Source organism: Eleutherodactylus coqui, chromosome 9 (genome assembly GCF_035609145.1).
Source record: "Eleutherodactylus coqui strain aEleCoq1 chromosome 9, aEleCoq1.hap1, whole genome shotgun sequence".
Classification (NCBI taxonomy): Eukaryota; Metazoa; Chordata; class Amphibia; order Anura; family Eleutherodactylidae; genus Eleutherodactylus; species Eleutherodactylus coqui.
This window is the reverse complement of record NC_089845.1, coordinates 91,775,241-91,798,070: the sequence shown is the minus strand read 5'-3', so window position 1 is coordinate 91,798,070 and position 22,830 is coordinate 91,775,241. Positions and strand designations below refer to the sequence as shown.

Genomic DNA, 22,830 nt, shown 5'->3' with positions numbered 1-22,830 from the left:
AATGGGAATATGTTTTTAATGATTGGTAAAACATAGATTCATCCCGTCTTCGCCACACATTGTAGTAGATAGCGCTACACCTCGTGTCGGCAGGGTATTGTCTAACACAGGTGTAATAATTGCTGCACTGGCACTAAGAGATATACAGCACATTTAATCATCGCGCCATTTCATTCTGTCATCTATGCAGTCAGGTGTTTTGGTATTTTAGTACATAGGTGACAAGTATGTTGGCTTCCATTGCAGCTCCCACACGGGTTGTCACCACAGCTGATCCAATAAGACACGGCTGAAGGCTCTTTACCTGTGTCCTATTGATCAGCTCCGGTCCGTGTGCTGCCTGAGCCCCGCGGGGCATTGGACATTTTATGTGCTATTCTCATCCACGTTACAGACTACAACAGGACATGCTTCGATTTCTTTTTTTGCACAGACCACGGTTATGAGTAAAGAAGTTGCATGTCTGAAAAGACCAATTAAAGTCAATTGATCCATATATTGTTCATGTGCGGCCTGCTGCAAACACAGACGAAATACATGGATGTGTGAATAAGCCCTAAGAAGAACCTGCCATGTCCTCTGCATACCTGCACAGCTGGCTCTTCACCTGCTCAGGTTTTACTTTAACTCTAGCCCCCTTTCCAATATATCCACAATTGCTCCCTTTAGTTTCAGAGCCATATACTAGTCAGTTGTCATATAGATGGTCTCCACTGTCAATCAAACGTGACGTCAGCCATTGACACTGGGAGCCTGAACACATGACAATGGACTAGTATTGGGCTCTGGAACTAACAGAAGCGATTGTGGGCATGCGGGGAGACTACAAGTACAATAAAAGCAGAGCAGGAACCAGTGAGGATCTGGCGGTAGGTATGCAGACAGTTTCACTTATCGGAGGCTGGAACAGGTTCTTTTCTAAGTCAGCAAACAGAAAAAGCAAACACAACGAAAGACAGGAAAATGGTTTTATTTACATTCTAATTTCTGTACACATAAAATCAGAATCCATAAACAGTCCAGGCAAAGTCCACTGCTCATCGATCTCCACTGGATGCGGCTTGTAGAAGACTGATCTCCTCCAGGCTGACCATGCCAGCCGCCTGCTGGACGTAGCAGTGGATGGGTCCCAGCTCCTTCCCCATGACGGCACTCAGCTCATACCGCTGCAGATAAAAGGCATGTGTGCTCAGCAAACAGCACCGCACATTCTGTACAGAGCAGCACATAGCTGAGATAACAATCATGTAGCACAGACCTCTCCTAGTTTATACAGCCCAGACGGGAGCCCAGGTGAGCCAAGAACCTGCTGGACTCTTCACCGTCTGCAGCTGCTAATCCACGTCACACATTTCTTACCACATTGTCACATTACCGCTTATCAGTGAATGGTCATTACTGCTAGCAAAGGTTACTCCGCTCACTGGAACACTGCTCAGGAATATCAGCACATTAAACTACCTCTTTCCATGTACGCTGTTGAATATTATAGCAAACATCGCAGTGAGATGGAATGGATTTTCCACACAGCGCACAATTGTATCACAACTCGCTATTCACTGCACTAAACGGCCATGCTTCACCTGTGGGACCTGTTCTTTTTTTTCACATGATAGCATGAGGATATTGTGACAAGCTGTTACATCATTACAGAAGTGTTGTGCTGCAAATGTACCAGAATATTCACCCCTTTACGCCTAATGCACAGGATCTGGAGCTTCGGATCCCGCAGCAAATACAACCAAATGCATTTCCATGCCCACGAGCAGAAATCAACAGCGATATTCTGCTCACGGGGTAGAAATCACGCATGTCCTATTTTAGTGCGAGTTTTGCAGAGCCGCATCATCGCTGACACGTCGGCTCTGCACTGTGCATGTGCGGCTGTGCGCCAGCCGGCACATCCACAGCGTAGAGTGAAGATGTCGAACAGGTAAGCCAGAGTCACTGCAGGGGCACAAGGATCTCGCAGTCAGAATCCGATACGGCCGTCTGCAATTGGCCTTAAACAGATATTTAACAAACCCACCAAGATGAGCAACAAGAAGTTGTCCATTTGCAGAGCTGGGCATGTAAGTATATGGGTCAATGTTACGGTAACCGCAAAGCAGCCGCAACCCTGTCCTGCGGGCAAGATGATGAGGCTATTGGCTGCCATGGATGGACGGGGTATGGCCACATTGCAGTTACTGATGCATCAGCTCATTCGCAGGGCTTAAGTGCATTGCGGACCTGCAAATATGCCGTGTGTTATCACGACCAAAATCTGCTTATGCTCGCGTATTTCGCCTGCATGATTTGTGTGTGCTGCTGCACCGCGTATTTGCATACACAAAAAAATAAAACACACACAAAATCAAACTCATTTTGTGCAAATAAGCGCAGCGACTACATAGGTTTTCTGCGTATGCCGTGCACAATTATCTCACTCACAAGTGAAGGAACCCATTGAAATCCAGGGGTTATATTCACAGCACATCTTGTGGGGAAATTTACGCACGTAATATGCTGATATGTTCACACAATCAAATTCACCGTGGGAAAAATCCACGTGAATTCAACCTCTAAAATCCACGTCCCTCACACAGATCTGCATGCAGAACTTGCCCTGTCAATGGGAAAAACCACATGCAGAATTTCAAAGCAGAAAAGCACAGAAACAAGATTTTCCACATTAAAGCGTCACATGTGGATTTCGCCCATTGACCGGGCAAATTTCGCATGTGGATGTGCGCAAAAATCCACGTCAAAAAGATGCGGGTTTAGATGTGGATTTTAGAGGCAGTATTTGCATGAAAGCTCTCCACAGTGAATTCCTCCATGTGAACACCCCCTAAGAGTGCTCTGGGACCCAGTCACCCATTATGTAGCCTCCACATAATGAACTACCTGGTTTACGGTATTTGGGAAAATGTATGAGTGCATCCAAGAGGGGTTATAAAGCTACTTGGCACCCTCTCATCCATCTAATGACAGCTGGCCTACCAGGATCGGAAGAACCGGAGAATGCTCCTATCTCTGCCATTTAACCCCTTAGATGCTGCGGTCAATGTTGACTAGAGCACATACCTATTTTGAGTGTTCTAGGTCTTTTTTAAAAAAGTGTTTTTATATTGAAAAAGTAGTAAAACATAAAACATTTGGTATCGCCATTATTATACCCCCCTGCACTATTTTGATTGAGGAGAGGCTGGACAGGGGCGGAGCTAATTCCCAGAATTTAGCCCTGCTCTGTCCCACCTCCTCTCATTGCAAATAATGCAGAGGGGCGGAGAGGGGGTGGAGAGGAGGAAGAGGGGTCTGGAGCTCAGAGCATTGCTCCCGGCTCTTCCAGCCTCCTCCCCCTGCAGACAGAAACGCTGTATATCGGCCGGCGTGAATACCCAGCTGATATACGGCCGTGTGAATGCCCCCTTAGTTTTGACACTATCAATATATGTATGTACAGTTTTCGGGAGGTTCATGTGTCAAAATCTATTTTTTGACACACACAGCAAAACTGCTTAAGGGGGCTTTTACACGGGCCGACGGTCTTTCAAACAACTGCAGGAGCGCTGACGTCAGTGCTCAGGCATGAGTGTTTACACAGACAGTGTTGCCGCTGGATCGCGGGCTTCTCGTTCACTTTCCACTCAGCGCTTCACGTTCTATGTGACAGGGCGAGAAGCCAGCAAGCCAACATTGTTTTTTAAGCTGACTGAAAAGTCAGCTAAACAAACCGCAAACAATTGAGCGATTTTTGTGCATCTACACTGAACGTTTATAATTTGTTTGAACGAATTTTGAGCGATAATCGTTCTGTGCAAATATGCCATGACCCCCTACCATCCTGCACTGCCCCTCCCCCTCAAAAAAGAAAAAAAGCACTCCCAAATTGACCTTACAAGACATACCCCATCTTCACTGTTGCAAGAACCCAAAATAGAAGCAATGGTCTCTTCACGTAGCTGTGGGGAAAAGTGAAACGTAAATTAAAACTTTAAAAAATATTTGATGATCAGCACAATTCGGCATTATCAGCAATATGGTGTTACTAAAGGTGGCCATACACATTAGATGAATGGTGCCCAAACCACCAGATTTCTGTGGCATTGGCTGACCATGTAATGTGTATGAGGGTGTCCTGACTCTCACCCAACAGCAAATCTTGGCGGTGAAGAAGGATGTTGGATTTCAACCTGTTGCTGATTGACAGACTTTTCCCTATGTAAAAGGGAGAATGCTTCATATCAGCAGCTGGTGGACAGGGGAAGCCTGTAAATGATGAATACATTGAATTCTTCCTTGGAAAGTTGGCCATACACTACTAGAATTAAACTGTGGGTTTGACCAAATAACCCCATGATAAACTACACATACATAGTTCAAGACACCATTACAGGCATTACTGCATAGCCTGTATAGCATAGCCTCCGCTTTAGGCCTCAAGTGCACAGAACAATGTATATGGAGCCTGTATACTGGTGCATTAAGTCCTCACGGCTCCATGTGTCACCATAGGGCACCATTTTACAAAGAGATATATATATTTATTTGCTTAAGCGGTTATCCGCTGGCACAGGTTAAGATTTATTTTTGGTCTGATGCACATGGAATCCAACGAAAAAAAGGCTGCATGCCTCTGTATGAAATCAGAGCTATATGAAGACATAATATGACCCACAGACTGCAATAAGTTCCATATTACTTATGGCTTTGTACAGCTTGGATGCTGCACAGAGATACAATACGTCCAATGCGAGGGGCTACAGTATCGACCACAGTATAAGTAAAATACATCCAAGGCTTACCTTTAATGTCACTTTACACTGTGGCCTTGCTGGACATTGTAGAAATACTTCCAGTTGCATCCTGATAACTGGAGAACTTATATCCGAACTGCACTGACAACAGTAAAATGTGTATCTGGGGGAAACAGTAAGAAACAATGACAAAACATGAATTCTAGCATGCAAGCAACATTGAGAGGATATAATACTCCATAATCTTCACATAAAGCATTAGTTACACTGTCATTAGCCTTTCAGGAAGCAAAACGCAAGCCGGAGCAATACTTTTACAGATGGGTCTACCATGTCCCTAATGACTTCTGGCTAACTAGTTAAAAACTTAATTTGCTTGTCTGATTGTTAGCAGATAATAATGCTGAAGTATTTTTATCATAAATACAGATAAAAAGAACTGTATATAAAATAGATATAAAGTGAAATTTCACCCAGCTGTCAAAACCATAACACACAAGTATGTACTGCAGCTTGGAAGTTGCAGGCAATGAACTGTGTTCTGCTGCCACTACAACAGATAATGGGCTACAGCTGTTGGCCAACTTTAAGTAGCCCGGCACTAAGTAAGTACACCCAGGATGGTCTCTTGCTGTGAACTGTCTGCACGACGCACAGAGTATACAAACATTTCACTATAAGCGTGTTACGAGCTCTGTCGTTCTGGTGCCACTGACACCATAGGGAAGCTTTAGACCAATGTGGATGTCCTATCTGCCCCTACAAGGCATTCAGCAGGTCACCAACTTTGATCTTCTAAAAGAGACATTCTTGTAGAGCCATTGGCACAGATCTATGAAACTAGGGGTCCCGGTCTTGTTCATATTCTACTGTTATGTGATAGCACAGTCCAAGTTAATGTCTGGACATAAGTATTGATTAGTGAATGTTGAACCTACCATGAATATGGAGGTGTATGCAGTGAAGAGTGTGGTTATTACTTTATTTTTTACTTCCATAGCCCATAAAGACCTGATTATTTATTCAAGCAAAATGGATTAATGGCAGAAGAAACCGCAAACTGTATGTGAACAAGGCATAGTGGAGACTGCATAATATTCATAGACTTTGACTTCTACAAGCAATGAAAACCTCTTACAAGACATAGCTTGATAAAGGAACATGGATGCTGGATGAAATGGAGCATCCAGAAATAAAATTAAAAATGGGAGACAAATCTAAATGCCATGTAATACCACCCGCTCACACACAGCACCCGAATTGTAGCTGTTCGATCGTTTCTTTCAGCATGGCAATACAAGGCATTTGGAAAGTCTTCAGACCTTTCACTTTATTTTACATTTTGTTATGTTGTCGCCTTGTGTAAATTTTTAAAAAGTCACGTTTTTCCTCATTGCGCACTCAATACCCTAAAATACCCCATAATGACAAAGTAAAAACTGAATGTTCGAAATCTTTGCATGTTTTGTAACAATAAAAAACCCTAACATCTTGCCTTGACATAAGTATTCAGACTCTGTACTCAGTACTTAGTTGAAGCACACTTGGCAGCAATTACAGCCTCCAGTCGTCTTGGTATGATGCCACAAGGTTTACACACCTGGATTTGGGGATTTTTTGCCATTCTTCTCTGCAGAGCTGCAAGCTGAGCCAGGTTGGATGGGACCATCTGTGGACAGCCATTTTCAGGTCTCTCTAGAGATGTTCGATTGGGTTCAAGTCAGGGTTCTGGCCGGGCCGCTCAAGGACATTCACAGAGTTGTCCCTAAGCCACTCCTCTGTTGTCTTGGCTGTGTGCTTAGGGTCATTGTCTTGTTGGAAGGTGAAGCTTCTGCCCAGTCTGAGGACACTTGTACTCTGGATCCGGTTATCATTAAGAATATCTCTGAACATTGCTCCATTCCATTTTCCATCAACCCTGACCAGTCTCCCTGTCCTAGTTAGTGAAAAACAGCCCCAGCATGATGCTGCCACCATCATGTTTCACTGTAGGGATGGTATAGGGCAGGTGATGAGCAGTGCCTGGTCTTTTCCAAACATAACACTTAGAATTGAAACCAAAAAGTTCAATCTTGGTTTCATCAGATCAGAGAATCTGGTTTCTCACAGTCTGAGGCTCTGAAGAGTTTTCAAATGTATCGCAAATTAAACTAAGTTCACACCACATTTAGGACCAACAAGTAGGTCTAATGCTTATATAATTTCCATACCATACATTTTTGCATACTTGTGAGGGTATATGCCGGTGTATCTCTGCTTCAATTGTATAGAAAAGTATAGTATACTTAAAAAAAAAAAAAAGCTACATCCAGTGCCAATGGCAGACATATAGCATACATAAATCCTGAAATGTGGTATGAACCAAGCATTACTTCAGTTTTATTGACTGCAAGATAGGGCCCCCTGTCCACGGCCATGAGGGAATATTGCTAGCGATATTTCGCCGTTGGGAGAGCTGTCACGTTTCTGCGCTGAGCCTATCTGACAGACAGGCTCACCATGGAGAATCGGGTCAAATCACGGGATGCCGCGATTTGAATCCCGCGAGCGGAGAATCGCTATGATTCTCCGCTCGTGGACAGGGGGCTGCGCTTTCCATAGCAACACTATGGGAAGTGTGCACTGCGTTACTCGCAGCTGGATTATTGCCGTGGACAGGAGCCCTTAAGAAGGGTTAGAATTATAATTTGTTGTAAATGTTATGATAATATTTGTTGAAAGATGCTGATCACAATGTCCACACTTTGTGTATTTTGCCTCAGCAGCAATTTGTAACCTTTTGATTGCCTATTTAAAGGTGTTGTTTGATGACAGGTTTTCGCTGTCATAAGACACTCCAGCCACGACTCAGTTCCAAAGTGAAGGGCAGCGGGTGATCACATATGGGCACCGCCTCTTCATTCACTTCAATGGGACCCCCGAAGATAACCAACTTGACTATCTCCAGCAGTCCCTTTGAAGTGAATGGACCAGTTGTGTGCATGTGCGGTCACCCACTGACAGTCACTTCAGAACTGAGCAGCAGTCGGGCTGTCTCATGACAGGGAAAACCTATCATCAGACAACCCCTTTAATGCAACAAAACAGGGGCATAACTATAGAGGATGCAGGGGATGCGGTTGCACCCGGGCCCAGGAGCCTTAGGGGGCCCATAAGGCCTCTCTTCTCCATATAGGTAACCCAGTACTATGAATAAAGCATTATAGTTGGAGGCCCTGTTACAAGTTTTGCATCGGGGCCCGGGAGCTTCAAGTTACACTTCTGCAACAAACAAAAACATTGCAACAGCGTACATAAATCAGTTGCATTTGTAAATACACATTAATTCAGATCTGTAGATCTTAGAATGGCAGCTTCTGTGCAATGTTAATAACCTTCAAAACAAAAAGCAGACAACTCCTGCAGCTGAAGAAATGTTACCTTCTTTCAGGTAGCGGTCGCAGTTTATTGCTTCCACAAAGGTTACACACTGGCCAAGAATACGACTCGGTCTCATTCACTCCAATAACTACCCCTGAAAAAAGTAACATAAGATCCTTAGAAGATGTATGATCATAAAATAATCATCACTCAGCCATAAGGAAGATGGTAAAACATGAAATACCGCTGTGGCAGATGACAATGCTAAAGACTGCTAGAAACAATGGTACCAGAAGAGCACTGTCCCAATAGGAAAACCATGAGTTAGGGATCACCAATACTTACAAGCAGTCCAGCTGAATGGCATTAATTGTAAACATAAGAGGAAGCAGAAGGAGCTGACTTCACAAAGGGTTTTAGGTGCATTGATTGAAAAAGTGTACATATCGTTTTACCTTCTCATTTTCTTTTTTTCCTCCCCACTTTTAAAGAATTTCAGGTTACACAGCTCCATGAGTCTTGTTTTTTGGGGGACAAGGTGTATTTTGTACCATTGAACAGACCATATAATGTGCTGCAAAACTTTTAAAATATGTAAATGTAGAGAAATGGGGGAAAAATGCAATGGTGCAATTTTTGGCGAAAGTTTGCTTTTACAATGTTTCCGTTGCAGTAAAAATAACGTGTTATCTTTATTCTGTGGCTTAGTAAGTTTATGGTAAGTTTTTTATACAATATGACTTAAAAATAAAATACTTTTTAAAAAGTTATTGGGGGTGAAATATAGCGACAGAAAGCAATTTTTTTTACATTTTTTGTACATTGCCTTGTGAGAGGGCTCATTTTCTGCGCAATGACCTGTAGTTATTGGGGTATATACGAGTCTTGATAAGCTTTTTATTGAATTTTTTCTTGGATATGGAGTGACCAAAATAGCTCAATTCTGAAATTAGGTATATTTTTTTCTGATGGTGCTCACTGCGTGAGATTAATAATGTGATATATACCAAATTTATATTTTTTGATGAGATGACTGAGAAAGGGTGGGTGGGGGGTAAAACTTACTACTTTTTTTTTTCTCTAATATTTAATAACAGTGTATCCAAGGAAAAGGAAAAGGAGCAGGTTTTAACATGGAAATATTTCTTTGCCTTTATTTTTTTGTGCCATTACATATCAGGATAAAATCTGAGGACGCGTTTCGATCCCAACTGGGATCTTGGTCGCCTTACAGCTGCATAGAAGACTGTGGGGAGTAAAGTGGTGAGCAACTTTCCTTTTTCTATATAAGCTAATATTTAATAAACCTTTTTTAAACTTATTTCAACTTTTTTTTAGTCTCCACATGGGACTTGAACTTGCAATTGTGTGATTGCTGATACAGTATAATGCAATACCAATATTGCATTGGTAGCTTGATGTGCTCTATACTTGAAATAATTTATCTTAACAAATCCATCAGTCTTTTGAAAATGCACCAATCCTAACTTCTCACCTCGTCAATATCTCATTCCCACTCTCTGTTTACCTTTGCTTGTTCCTGGACATAGTAATATAGTGTGCTAGTCCGAAAAAAGACAAATGGCCATCCAGTTCAGCCTGTAGAACCTCTTTGCACCAAGTATGCAAATACTCCTGTAATGTGTAATTTTTTGATTCTGTCTATAGATCTTCAATCAATGGAGTACATAGAAGAGAGGGTCTCATAGCAAAGTTTAAATCCCCCCTATTATGAAGCTGGGTTTTGCCACTCAAAAAATTGATTAGTATTTTCCCCCTCCATGTTTTCATGGCTAACAATGCAGTCAGTCTCTCTCTCGCAGTCTCTCTCGCGCTCTCTCGCGCTCTCACAGTGTAAATCTCCATATTGGTCATATGGTTGAAGTGATGTGTCTAAATTTGGGAAAAGCATTCCATACTGTACCCAACAACAGCCTAGTATGAAAGCTTCACACGCAGGGGCTAGGGGGGCATATAGGCACAAGAATTGGCTGATGTGCATACTCAAAATGGGCTAAAGTTACAGTGGGGCTCCACGGGGATCTGTTAAGACCAATTTTTTAATAATTTTTGTTAATAATGACCTTGTAGATGGGATTCAAAGTACAGTGTCCATCTTTCCTGATCTATACAAAACTTTGTAGATTTTTTTTTTAAACTCACTATCACTGTAAAACATGAAAAGATCAGGACAAGCTTTCATGATGGGCAAGAACATGGCAGATGAATTTTAATGTCGATAAGACAAAGTGATGCAATTAAGTCACAGTAATCATATCATTGCATATACATTAAATGGCATAGATGTTTAAACAAGAGAAGGGGGATATTCTGGTTACAAATAAACTAGGCAATACAAAGTCAAGCAGCAGCTGCAAAAGCAACAAAGATTTTGGTGTGTATAAAAAGAGAGGTAAAATCCTGTGATCCCAATGTAATCTTTGCCCTCTACAGACACATCAAAGTAATGCGATTCACGATTGGCCTCTGAATTGTAAAAAGGATATAGGAGAGCTGAACTCGGAAAAGAGACACCTTAAGGCCCATTCAGACACAACGATTATCGCTCAAAATTCGCTTACAAGCCGTCCTTTGAGCGATAATTGTTGCGTGTAACTGCACTGACATTGTGCAGTTTTCGTTATGCCGTCGCTCATCATCGTCTTTCAGCGTGGGACACCCTGCTTGTCTTCTGGATCCTGACAGCACAAGGTGATCACTCATCTTGGGCTGCAAATGAAATAACGATTATCGCTCAAAAGTCGCTTGAGCGACATCTTTTGAGCAATAATCGTTGTGTCTAAATGGGCATTAGAGGTGATCTCATTTACATGTACGAATATATGTGTGGGTTATACAAAAAAGTGGCATAGGTTTTATTTTCCCCAAAGACTGTACAAAGGACCAGGGGACATTCATTACGTGTGAAGGAAAGTTGATTTAGGCATCTATGTAGGAAAGGGTTCTTTACGGTTAGAGTAGTAAAACCATGCAAAGCCCTACCCTGAGAGGTAGTAATAGCAGACACAATGACAGCATTTAATAAAGGGTAGATACGAACAACTAATGGTATTGAGGGTCATGATTAATCTCAAAAGGTTAAATTTGATAGACTCGGGTCTTCTTGCAACCTATCTAAAGATGTAGCTATGTCCTGTGATGTCTGGCACTAAAACATATGAGCAAGAGATCCTGTAAGTTACAAAGTATGGTCTTCATGCACCAGACTTGTTTTTCCAACACACTCCACAGATGATTGATCAGACTGCGATATGGTGACTCAAGTCAAACCTCTAGGCTTGCAGTGAGTGACAAGAATTAGCTCCAGTATATAGTCTGAAGATAACCAGACACACAGTCACATCAATGATCCCTGGTGCCAGACAAGCTATGTTGTATGAGTCACAAAATGGGTCTTAATTTAAAAGTTGTATACATGCTATTAAAGAAAAAAATAGTTTTCTGCGATTCTTACTGTATGAAGCAAAGTGGAAAAGATTTTGCGCTAAACACCACTAAGGATTTGCGATCTCTAAGTGTGGTAATTAGCCCTACAAATTGGCACCACACTGTCAGCTCTGCCCTAACACCATTTATCTAACCAGTTATAATTGCAGGTCTGAAACAAAATTAAACACAGACGCCGACAAGTAAGGAAAATTATTCTGCCTCAGTAATCATCTTAAAAAGCGTCCGGAAAATTGAGCAGGTTGATGAACCCCACCAACAGGTCTGTTAGTTTGGGCGCATTTAGGACATTTTTTCTTTAAGTGGAACTGCTAAATATTTGACATTAATATAAGATGTGTAATATATATAGTGTTGGCTAACACATTGTGCTATTTATATGCTTTAGTGTAGATCCCCCAGTAATACTGTAACTAGCTGGGATATGAGTCACTATGGTTGCCTGGGCAGCTATATGTAATAGACAGCCTTGGGATAGCCAGGCCACCTTAATCTTGGATTCTGAGCCACTTACACAAAGTAATCAAACACTTACGATGCAAGTCTCTACATTGGTTTAAAGTATACAGACAGGTAATGTCAAGCCATGCAACTGGATGTACATGTAATGGAACACGCAATAATGTGATGTCTCTGCAAGCTGTTTTCTTCACTTGCCACTTGGGAAAACAGAATACCATTTAAAACTGAAATTATTCTGGTCATATTTAGACATATTTCACAGCCGTAGTTCAGCCACATTTAAAAGGGGTTTTGAATTTTTTTTAATGCTAGTCATGCAGAAATATAATAAAACATAATCATCTGTCCCAGCTGCAGCGCTGTATCTTCGTTCATCCCACTAGCACTCTGTTTATCGGCTGCAGTCAGCCCAAAGATGGGAAGTCACAGGCCGCTGCAGCCAATCACGGCCCTCAGTGGTCAACTGCTGAAAGTTTAGAAAAGTCAATCAAACTTTGACTACTGCTCCAGTTTACTGATATATGGCCATTTATATTTGTCAGGTGGAAATCCTCTTCAAGTCTCAATTATACAACATTAACTTTGTTAAATGCAAAACATTCCATCCCTTAACGGAATGAGAATATGACAAAGTTTGGTGTAGAATAACTTGCAAACCTGACTTTTAATTTTAAATTACTGTATATTTTTAACTTTAAGACACACTTGACGATGCAACCCACTCGGGTTTAGACAACAGAAAATAAAGCAAAATAAAACTTCCATGGTGATCTAATAAAGAGGAGTTGTTAAATGGGTATACCGGGCCTTTTAAATGTTTCTTGCGATTGACGACCGACAGGCCATCAATAGATAAACAGAGGGAAACCGCAACTCGGATCCCCGCCGATAGGCTGATTTCTGGCACCGCTGTTACTACAGTCAGTGCAGGAAACTGAATGCTCTAACCATAGCGTAGCAGCCCTGATTGGTACTGCAGGCCCAGTTCCCATTAAACTCAGTGTGAGCTGCGCCTCCAATACCAACCCAAGCAGCTGCTCTATGATCAGAACAATCTGCTTCCTGCACTGAAAAAGGACCCAGGAATTAGCCGATTGGTGGGTATCGGAGCGGCAGGCCTCCAATAATCATCTATCAATGACCCGTTGGTCATCAACAGAAAAAAGAATGTAAAAGTCCAGGAATACCCTGCAATATCACAAACTGGTCTAGAGTAGTGCCTCCTTTCTTTGTGTTCTAGATTAGGAAATGGGGTTAATATACTGTAATGGTAAACACAATCTCTTTGCAGAGTCTTCTATATGTTGCATGTATTCTGAAAGTCAGAAAATATTAATGCATTTTGGCAACAAGAACATGCTATATGGGGGAGATAGCACATGTACAAAACACTAATAAACAGCCACTCACACATCTGCATTTAACAAAAAACGCTATGTGATATTAAGGAAAGTGAAAAGGGCTAGATCATATGTGCCTGCTATCTCTGTTTTGTACCAACCTTTCACAGTGCACAGTGTATTTGCCGCAGTTGAAGAATCCAGTTCATCTAGTTTGACAGTGCCAGTTAGCTCGCTAATGCCAGAAGTGCAGGATAAAAGGGGCTTTTGTAATGAGAGAACTGTGCGTTCAACACAAATTATCGAGCCTGTTAATAAAAACATTTCAGATTTGGCTGTGTATATTACAATCATCCGAAACGATAGCAAGTTAACTCTTGAATGACAGGACAGCATATTAAGAATGGAGATGATCTACAGTACTACAATACATATGCCAAGCTTCGGCAGAAATGTCATAATGTAAATTATGTTTGTTCCGAGATCCATTTTTCTGCAAGCTAACCTGAACTCTTTCTAATACAAAACAATATTACTTACTTAGATACAGCAAGTGATTACAGGTTTTTATTAAAAAAAAATGACAAAGTTATGTGATGTCTCATCATCTGTATAATATGGATTATAGTCTCTATAAATGCTTAATTCTATATATTCTAATACTATCCATTAAGGGGGTTTTGTCATTAAAAGAAAAATTATCTAAACTTCCCTATTCCTTCCCTGTCTGTGTCCTTATCACATCTTCTCCTGGTTGAGCTTCTCCAGTGCCCCAGGTCAGCTCACTGCAGGCTGGGCCCAGCTTGTTATGAAGGCTGCTTTATCACAAACTCCTTCCTGCTGGGTCAGTGAAGGTCAGGTCCCTGTGCTGTAGCTTCACTGCCTAGGAAGGAATTGCAATCTATTTCAGAGATAGCTCGCATTAGCAATCTCTGAAGAAGATAGGCAGTCCTCCTGCTGGTCTGTGAGCTGTGATGTAATGTACATTGGCAGACTGCCAACCTAATGTACATAACCTCACAGGAAAAAGAATCAAGCAGCTGGAGCTGAAGTAAGCCCCTGGACTGAAGTAGACAGGAGAACATGGAGGTGAAGATCTGGTAAGTAGACTGATGGGGGAGGAATAGACAAGTATAGCATTTTTCTTTTTTAGTGACAGAACCCCTTTAAGCTATATGCATTATATAAATACAAGTTACTTACCATTTTCTTTAACTGCATCTTTGAAAAATATACTGCAAGGTAAGTTATTTGCAAAGATTTCTTGTAGTGTCTTGTTCAATGTACAAGGTGGTAAAACACAAACTGTCATGACTTTAGGACTTCTAGTGGTCTCTGATGCCACCTGAAGAGTAGGGTCAGTCACATACAGCAATAACTCTTTGTGCCTTGGAAGGTTACTTTGGGTCTAGAATGCCAGACAAGACAAATATAACATTATTATTGTGTATAGAAAGTAAATATATTATCACAATACAGTTCTTGGAAATGTTATCCTTGGATAGAGCGTAAAAGGTGCTTGCGCTAAGTATATTTTCTGTATATCTTGAGGAATAATTCTACCACTCAGCCATGATATTAAAACCACCAACAGGTGAAGTACATAACATTCAAAATCTTGTGACCCAAAGGTGTGTCAAAAGGTGGGGTATAGTGCATTCCTTTCACATTACGTTCTTGGTTCTGCCACCCCACCACCTCAGGTTTCTGTCTTCTATACAGAAAACTGTATGGTGATGGAAACCAGCATGGAAGTATAGGGCTTAATGTGTGAAATAGACACATTTACATTCTTACTAGTTTTCCGCTTGTCCATCTTTTTAACTAGATAGAAAAAGATCATCCACAGTTCTTTTGATGAAGCTAAAAAGACTAACAGGAGCAGATACTCAGTAAAACGGACACTAACGTGGTTTCCAGCTCACACATTAAACCCTATGCTTCTGTACAGGTTTTCAAACCTTGCTAAGAAGGGCAAGAGGAGGCAGCGCCAAAAATGTAGCGTGAAAGAGCCTTAGGCAGCAAGTGGACAGTCCATTCTTGAAGTTGATCTATTGGAACAACGAGAACAAAGGCAAGTGTAAGGACCTGATGAACAAGGGCTAAATTGTGATAGCTCGACAACTGGGTCCCAAAAGCAGCAGGTCTTGTGAACAGTTCCTGATATGTAGTGGTTAGTACTGTACCTACCAGAAGTGGTCCAAAGAGGGACAATCAGTGAACCAATCAGAGGGTCATGGGCATCCAAAGACTTACTGATGAGATGGGGTAAAAGGCTAGCTCATCTGGTACAATCCAACAGAAGAGCTATTGTAGCACAAATTTCTGATTACAGTTAATGTTGGCTACGATAAAAGGTGTCAGAACACACAGTGCATGGCAGCATTGCTGCGGTTGGCACTGCATGGTTGCCGATCACTCACAGTGCCCAGGCAGATCGGTGCTCTGAACATAAAGCATGTGAGCATCACATGGAAGGTGCTGGTCTGGCTAGATGGATCACCTTTTCTTTTACATCATGTGGATGGCTAGGTGCAAATGTTCTGTTGGGTCATACATTCATGTGGATCTTTCTTTGACACCTACAGTACCTAAACATTGCTACAGACCAAGTACACCCTTTCATGGCATCGGTATTCCCTAATGTTAGTGGCCATTGACTTATGTGGGAGACTGTTCTAGACATATTCTGTGACCCGTGCAGAGATCATTTAGCAGGAAAGAAGAGTAGGTAGTCACAATTCATTACCTACTGTGAATGGTGGATCCCACGTTATCCACATGTAGAGGTGTTTACCTTTCAGTGTAATCCTGCCTGTGATGTTAGGGAGATGACTGTTGTAAGGGCTCTTACCCACTTGCATTATTTTTAACGCTGCGATATCGCTGCATTTTTTTAACACGATTGTCAATGGAATTTCTAATGTTAAAAACGCATGGTTTGTGCTTTGTGATTTTGGTGTGATGTGTTTTTAGCATTAAAAAGTCCCATTGACATCCGTGTTAAAAAACCGCAGCGATGCTATCGCCCCATATCACTGATTAACTGCGACCTTAAAATCTTTTCAAAAATGTTAGCAAACAGACTGAACCCCTCGATCCCTAACCGCATTCATAATGATCAACTGGGATTTGTACCGGGGAGGGAGGCAAGAGACAATTCCACCAAAACCTTGTCCCTGACCTATGGGCCAAGAGAAAGGGAGTGCCACTCTGCCTGCTTTCTGTAGACGTCGAAAAAGCGTTCGACAGTATCAGCTGAAAGTTCCTGGAGGCGACTCTTGGGAAACTGGGAATGGGACCCAGAGCTCTGTCCTGGGTAATGGCATTATACAGTAGTCCCTCGGCCCAGATCAGGGTAAATGGTAGCTTGTCCGTCCCCTTCGAGATTAAAAACGGTACAAGACAAGGCTACCCTCTATCGCCAATTTTGTACATTCTGGTGATGGAGACCCTAGCTAACGCCATCAGGAACAACCCCTCAATAAGAGGGATGCAGGTCAGGAAGATTGAACATAAAATATCACTCTTCGCGGACGACCTGTTAGTGTATGTCACCGATCCTCGAGTGGGCCTCCGTAATATTTTACAGGAATTTGCCGCTTTCGGGAAAATAAGTAACTATAAAGTTAACACGCAGAAGTCTGTAATCCTTAATATTTCTATACCCCAGGGGGTCGTCGACGACCTATCCTCGACCTTTTCCTTCCTTTGGAAGCAGGTTTCAATCAAATACCTAGGGATCCAGATTCCGACAGATCCAATCGCGATATATGAACTAAATTACAAACCTCTTCTAGTAGCCCTTAAACAGGACCTGGAGAAGTGGGAAGGAGTCCCACTATCTTGGTTTGGTAGGATGAGCGCGATCAAAATGGACATACTCCCTAGGGTCTTATATGTATTCCAGACGGCGACCTGTAGCCCCCCCAAATACTTTTTCGCTAAACTACGTAGCCAAATCCTACAATTCATATAGAAAGGAGGCTCCAGGAGACTAAGCCATAAGAGCCTAACCAAACAAAAAGAAAAAGGGGGAGTGGGACTCCCCAACCTACACCTATATCATAAAGCGACAATAGGGACCTTTATACTAGACCTTTTCCACCATAAGACAGACAAACTATGGGTACAAATAGAAAATGATAGCAACAACTTCGAGACATGGGGGGCGTTCTGGATCCCCGGCTGGACGAAAAAAGAGAAGACCGAGGCCTCAACCCTAGTGATCTCGCTTTTGGAGGCATGGTGGGGGGGGGGGCAAGATATCGGTCCCAGGGCCCATCACTCCACTTGCCGGAAATCCACGACTCCCAGCAACACAACACACGCATAGTTTGGGGTTCATGTCTCATGGAACCGAGGCTAGGGTAGGGGAGGTGTTGGAGTCTGGAAGGCTGGGGGACATAGTGAACTTATGGGGGACATCGGGGCTTCCCCCGGGCTCATGGATGCAATTTCTACAGGTCCGCAGCTACCTAGAGAAAATAAAACCCGCCCAGGGCTGGAACACAAACCTCACTCCTTTCGAGAAGCTATGCTGCACCTCGGAGGCACCTAGACACACTGTCTCGCTGCTCTACAACCAACTACTAGACGAAAGGCTAGACGACCACCTCCCCAGATGGCTGGGGGCATGGGAGTAGGCGCTGGGCGGGCCGGTTCCCGGAGAGCTCTGGACCAGGGCGTTTCAGCTTACACACAAAATGTCCATCGCAAGCAAGCTCCAGGAGCTAAACTTCAAAATTCTAGCCAGATGGTATATGACCCCGGAGAGGCTCCCCGCCTTTTTCCCCTCGACATCGAACATATGCTGGCGTTGCCAGACCGGGATTGGTTCGATGCTTCATATTTGATGGGAATGCCCTATGGTAGCGCCCATTTGGCATGATATGAAGGACTTATACGAGCACACCTGCAGGAATCCCCTGACTTTGACACCAGAGTTGGCGCTCCTGTCCATCTCCCCCAACAACCCATCACTCAAAAAAGGCCTCTTAAAATTCTTCATCATGGCAACCCGCCTGACAATTCCTAGGTTCTGAAAACAGAACAAAGAGGTCCCCAGACACGCTTGGGTGGGGGCGATGGACGAAATTGCTAGGATGGAGAGGTTGAGGCTGACCGACGACCCACAGGGTCACGACAATTACTACAAGATTTGGGCGGCGTGGATTGACATACGCGATACACCCCCGTTCTCTATATGGCTGCAAACCGGCTCATGTGTATAAGCCGTTCCGACCCCAATCAATATAAATAAAATTAAACCCAGCACCTGGACCCCCCTCCCCTGCTCTCTCCTACCCCCCTCACCCCACACCTCCCTTCTTTTTTCTTTTCTTCTTTTTTCCCCATGTTAGTGTGTGTAACAAAGTAAATACCTAGCAAGACTTCCTCCATTATTAACCAGAGAAGCTCATTATTAATACTCATAAGGTGTCATTGCTGTTTAGTTCCTGGATAACAGACATTTTCTCTTTGCAAAATGTTTGATACCATTGTTAAAAGCCAATAAAAATTATTGAAAGAAAAAAACCGCAGCGATATCGCAGCGTTAAAAAAACGCAAGTGGGTAGGAGCCCTAAAGCTGTCTCTACAGATCAGGAAGTAACAGATTAGTATGTCTCTGTGGTCAGTGTGAAAAATTGAGGAATTTAGTAATTTTTTAGTTATTTATTTTTTTAAATATAGATTGCGACCGAAAATTGTGAAAAAAAAAACCCCAAATGTTCTTAAAAAATATGTTTAACACAAAAATGTGATTTATATAACAGGCAATTTTCTGATGATACATTCCCTTTATAGGATCTGCTGCTAATGTGCCAGATAGCACAAGACAGCTTCAGAGGTCTTGTGGAATCCATGTCTCAACAGGTCAGAGCTGTTTTAGTGGCAAGAGAAGTCCTACACATTAGACCGGTGGATATAATGTATTTACAAATGAATTCAATAAATGGACTGATGACACTGCTTTTTTATACTATTTAAAGATTAATACAAAAATGTAAAGATTGATGTGAATTAACAACCGTTCTGAATATGGCCGGATAATCAGCTGATTGTTGCCAATTTGTCTTCTCTAACCCTCTTTGATCGGCTGTTACTGCTGGGGAAACCATACAGTCAAATAAAAGCCCAACAATGTAATGCACGACCATGCATTGGCTCATAACAGGGGTTCCTGAGGGGATCCTCTGTATGATGTACTAAAAGCAAGAGGTTGTGCTTGTGATGGTTGTTCTCTAGAGATGAGCGAACGTACTCGTTACGAGTACTTACGCACCCGAGCACCGCCATTTTCGAGTACAGCAGTACTCGCGCGTAAAGATTTGGGGGGCGCCGTGGCGGCACTGGGGGTAGCAGTGGGGAGTGGGGGGGAGAGGGAGAGAGGGCTCCCCCCTGTTCCCCGCTGCTCCCCCCCGCACTGCCGCGCCTCTCCCAGCCCCCCGGCGCCCCCCGAATCTTTACGCCCGAGTACTGAAGTACTCGAAAATGGCGGTACTCGGGTGCGTAAGTACTCATTACGAGTACGTTCGCTCATCTCTATTGTTCCCCTATGAATATGGCATACGTATAGATGATAGGGCTACACCTTTAACACACTTTAACAGTTCATGTCATTCTTGCAAAAATAAAAATTGTTATTCTGCCCTCTTCTCATAGGATCCCACTTCCGTTTATAGTAAAAAAAATAAAAAAATAAAAAAAATAGACCACACACAGGCCACTGTGTGTATGTAGCCTTATACATAGCAAGATACAACAAGATCTTTGTATTACTTAACAAATAAAAAGTTTTTTTTTTCCATTTAACTTCAATCAAACCATTCATTTCTGAAAGCTGCAATTACTACAATACACTGATTCATTAACCAGCACTAACATTTCCTCCGCAGTACACCACTCAGGGAATAGACACCTGTATGGGGAACTTATGCAGATGTTGGCTTTTATTAGAACACTCTGCTTGCTACAGTTTGTTTAACCTTTCAATTGCTTTGTGATGGGATTTGTTGTGTCAACATACAATAGTAGTACCAAGTTTCACAGTCAGGTTAAACTTTGCTACATCCGTAGATTTCAGTATTTAAAAATCTATTCAAAACTCTGCGCTTTGCATTTTTCACTGGAAACCTGCAGGTTAATAAGATAATGAGAAAAAATCCACAACTGTAATATAAGGTAAACTGACAGGATGAATGTGGATAATCCGTGAACCATAACCTCTCCCACTTACATTCTTTAGAGACTGTTTACTAGTGAACCCGCCCACTCACCGAGATGAGATTGTCAAGGTGAGTTTCATCACCTGGCTCCATACTACCCCGCTTTTACAGTATGACCCCGGAAACTACAGGCTTCGTTTTCTTTTAGTTTATCTATTAGAATGTGAATAGACTTGCAAAAATTCTGGGGGCGGTTAGAAAGACAGACAGAGAGGAAACAGATGGATATCAGTTGATTAGAACTCAGGTTAAGCACATATAATAAAAAAGAAGAATAATCTAGATTTTTTATAGCGCCAATATATTCCACAGCAATTTACAAAATCAGACAATATACACAGAATAATAAAAATAATAAACAATCTGAACAATAGTAGTGAAGGTCCTGCTCACAAGAGCTTACAATCTATGAGGAAATAAGGGTGACACAAGAGGTACAAGTGCTTTTTCTCTACAGAGCTCTACTGAATAGGGTACTTCCATAGAGCTGCATGAGCCAGTCACCAGCCCGTATGCATGTATGTTCAGAGAGAATGGCGAAGGGTAAAGGGAGTAAGGGCCCTTTTACACAGGACGACCTCTCGGGCATAGATGTCTGACAGGTCGTCCCAGCGATAATCATTCCTGTGCTTTGAACGGAAGCAATAGTCGCTATTTGAATAGAGGCGGAGCGGTCGGAAATCTCTTCTGACCACTTGCCTCCATTCACTACAAACATGAGTTGTTCATAGATTACGCAACATCTGTTTATATGGCCCGATAGTCACTTGGCTTATCTCTCTGCCAAAAATCAAGAGATTCTGACAAGTGAGCAATTTGTCACTCAGTGCCCAGTTGGCGGCCGCTTGTACATGTGGCCACTGTAGCCGGAATAAGCTGTTTCCAATGATAAGTCGGGCGTTTATCACCCCGTGAAAAGGTACATTTAGTCTGCGATCATTAGCAGAACAGAAAGCACAGGTAGGGTGGTAGAGATGAGGGAAGACGGGCACAAGTGCAGTGACTGGCCCATGGTAGACACATCAGTATAGCAGTTTGACAGAAAGCTGAGCGTGGCTGCTGCATTCAGGATAGTTTGGAAAGTGTGGATCACAGAGTAGACTTGCCATTATGCCAGGTATAGCAGATTTTAAATGTACTATAAATCCGCAATATTGACCAATCATGGATGCAGCTCCATCAGTTTCACAAGCAAGTACATTTGTTGAAGGGATGTTTTTTTTCTTGGAAAAATTCTTCCACTCTTTTGTATATAGAGAAGCCTTTTGTGTCGGTGGTTAAATTTCTAGTAAACAACTGTTCCTCCACCACCTCTTCATTCAGATTAATGAAACGAACATAAGCTAGCAGGAATGCTTCATTGTCTCTAACTGTTGACTTGTCAATTTGCATTACAAATTCTGTGTTCTTTAACATGTCCAAAAGCATTTCTTCCACATCAGTAACCATTTTGTCAATTTTTCTTGAAACGGTGTCATTAATCAAGGGAATCGATTCACCATGGCACACGCGTCAGGCCCCAGCATAGTACTGACAATCGCTTTACTTGCGGGTAACACAAGTGTTTCCCCAATAATATGTGATTTGTCCCTGCACTATTAATAAAGCGACTTTGTAGGCAGCAAGGAGGCCCTTGTCAGCATTGAGAGCAGATTTTCCAAATAGCTTGCCTACAGTGCTGCAGTTCGCAAACTTTGACTTTAAACCTTGGAAAAATGAAATAGGCTTACCCATTTTGTCTTAATGCATTTTTGCAAGGTGATCACTCAGTCTCGAAGGCTTCATTCGAAAATGCCTTTTCACAAATGAGGCACGAGGGAAACTGTCCGTTTGTAGGAGAAAGAATTAAACCGTATTTCAAGTATGCATTTGAATATTGATGGCATTTCATTTCATCTTCTCAGCCATTTTTTAAAGTATGCTTCAAGAGTGCACTGCTTATGTCGCACTGTATCTCTCAATCTGCCGCACTGTATCTCTCAATACAGCCTTTACGGCGGCATATGGAGGCTCTGCGGCTTCATGCTATGGAGCCACAAAGCGTACTTGCACTGCCATACAGGCTTTGTGCAAATATACGACATATGTAATAAGCCATCAAGTATTTGACAAACAAGGCCAGGTGTTGGACTTTTAAAGATAAGGACAAACTTGAGTGGCACAAAAGGAAGCCTGAGCACAAGCCTATACTTTTCCAGTATCAGGAAACCCATTAACCTTCATTAGACT

The 22,830-nt window shown here is 42.4% G+C and overlaps 1 protein-coding gene across 1 annotated transcript in view; it reads right to left on the bottom strand.

Annotated features, from left to right (window-relative positions):
* Positions 1-954: 954 nt before the first annotated feature.
* The window catches only part of SPIDR (scaffold protein involved in DNA repair), a 331,433-nt gene continuing 309,557 nt past the window's right edge, over positions 955-22,830 (bottom strand). The window contains exons 15-20 of the mRNA XM_066578067.1: positions 14,576-14,780; positions 13,534-13,680; positions 8,163-8,256; positions 4,791-4,905; positions 3,894-3,947; positions 955-1,166 (exon numbers count right to left, since the gene is read on the bottom strand). Coding sequence (XP_066434164.1) covers positions 1,038-1,166; positions 3,894-3,947; positions 4,791-4,905; positions 8,163-8,256; positions 13,534-13,680; positions 14,576-14,780 — 744 coding nt within the window. The 3' untranslated portion in view covers positions 955-1,037. The remainder of the gene's footprint in view (positions 1,167-3,893; positions 3,948-4,790; positions 4,906-8,162; positions 8,257-13,533; positions 13,681-14,575; positions 14,781-22,830) is intronic.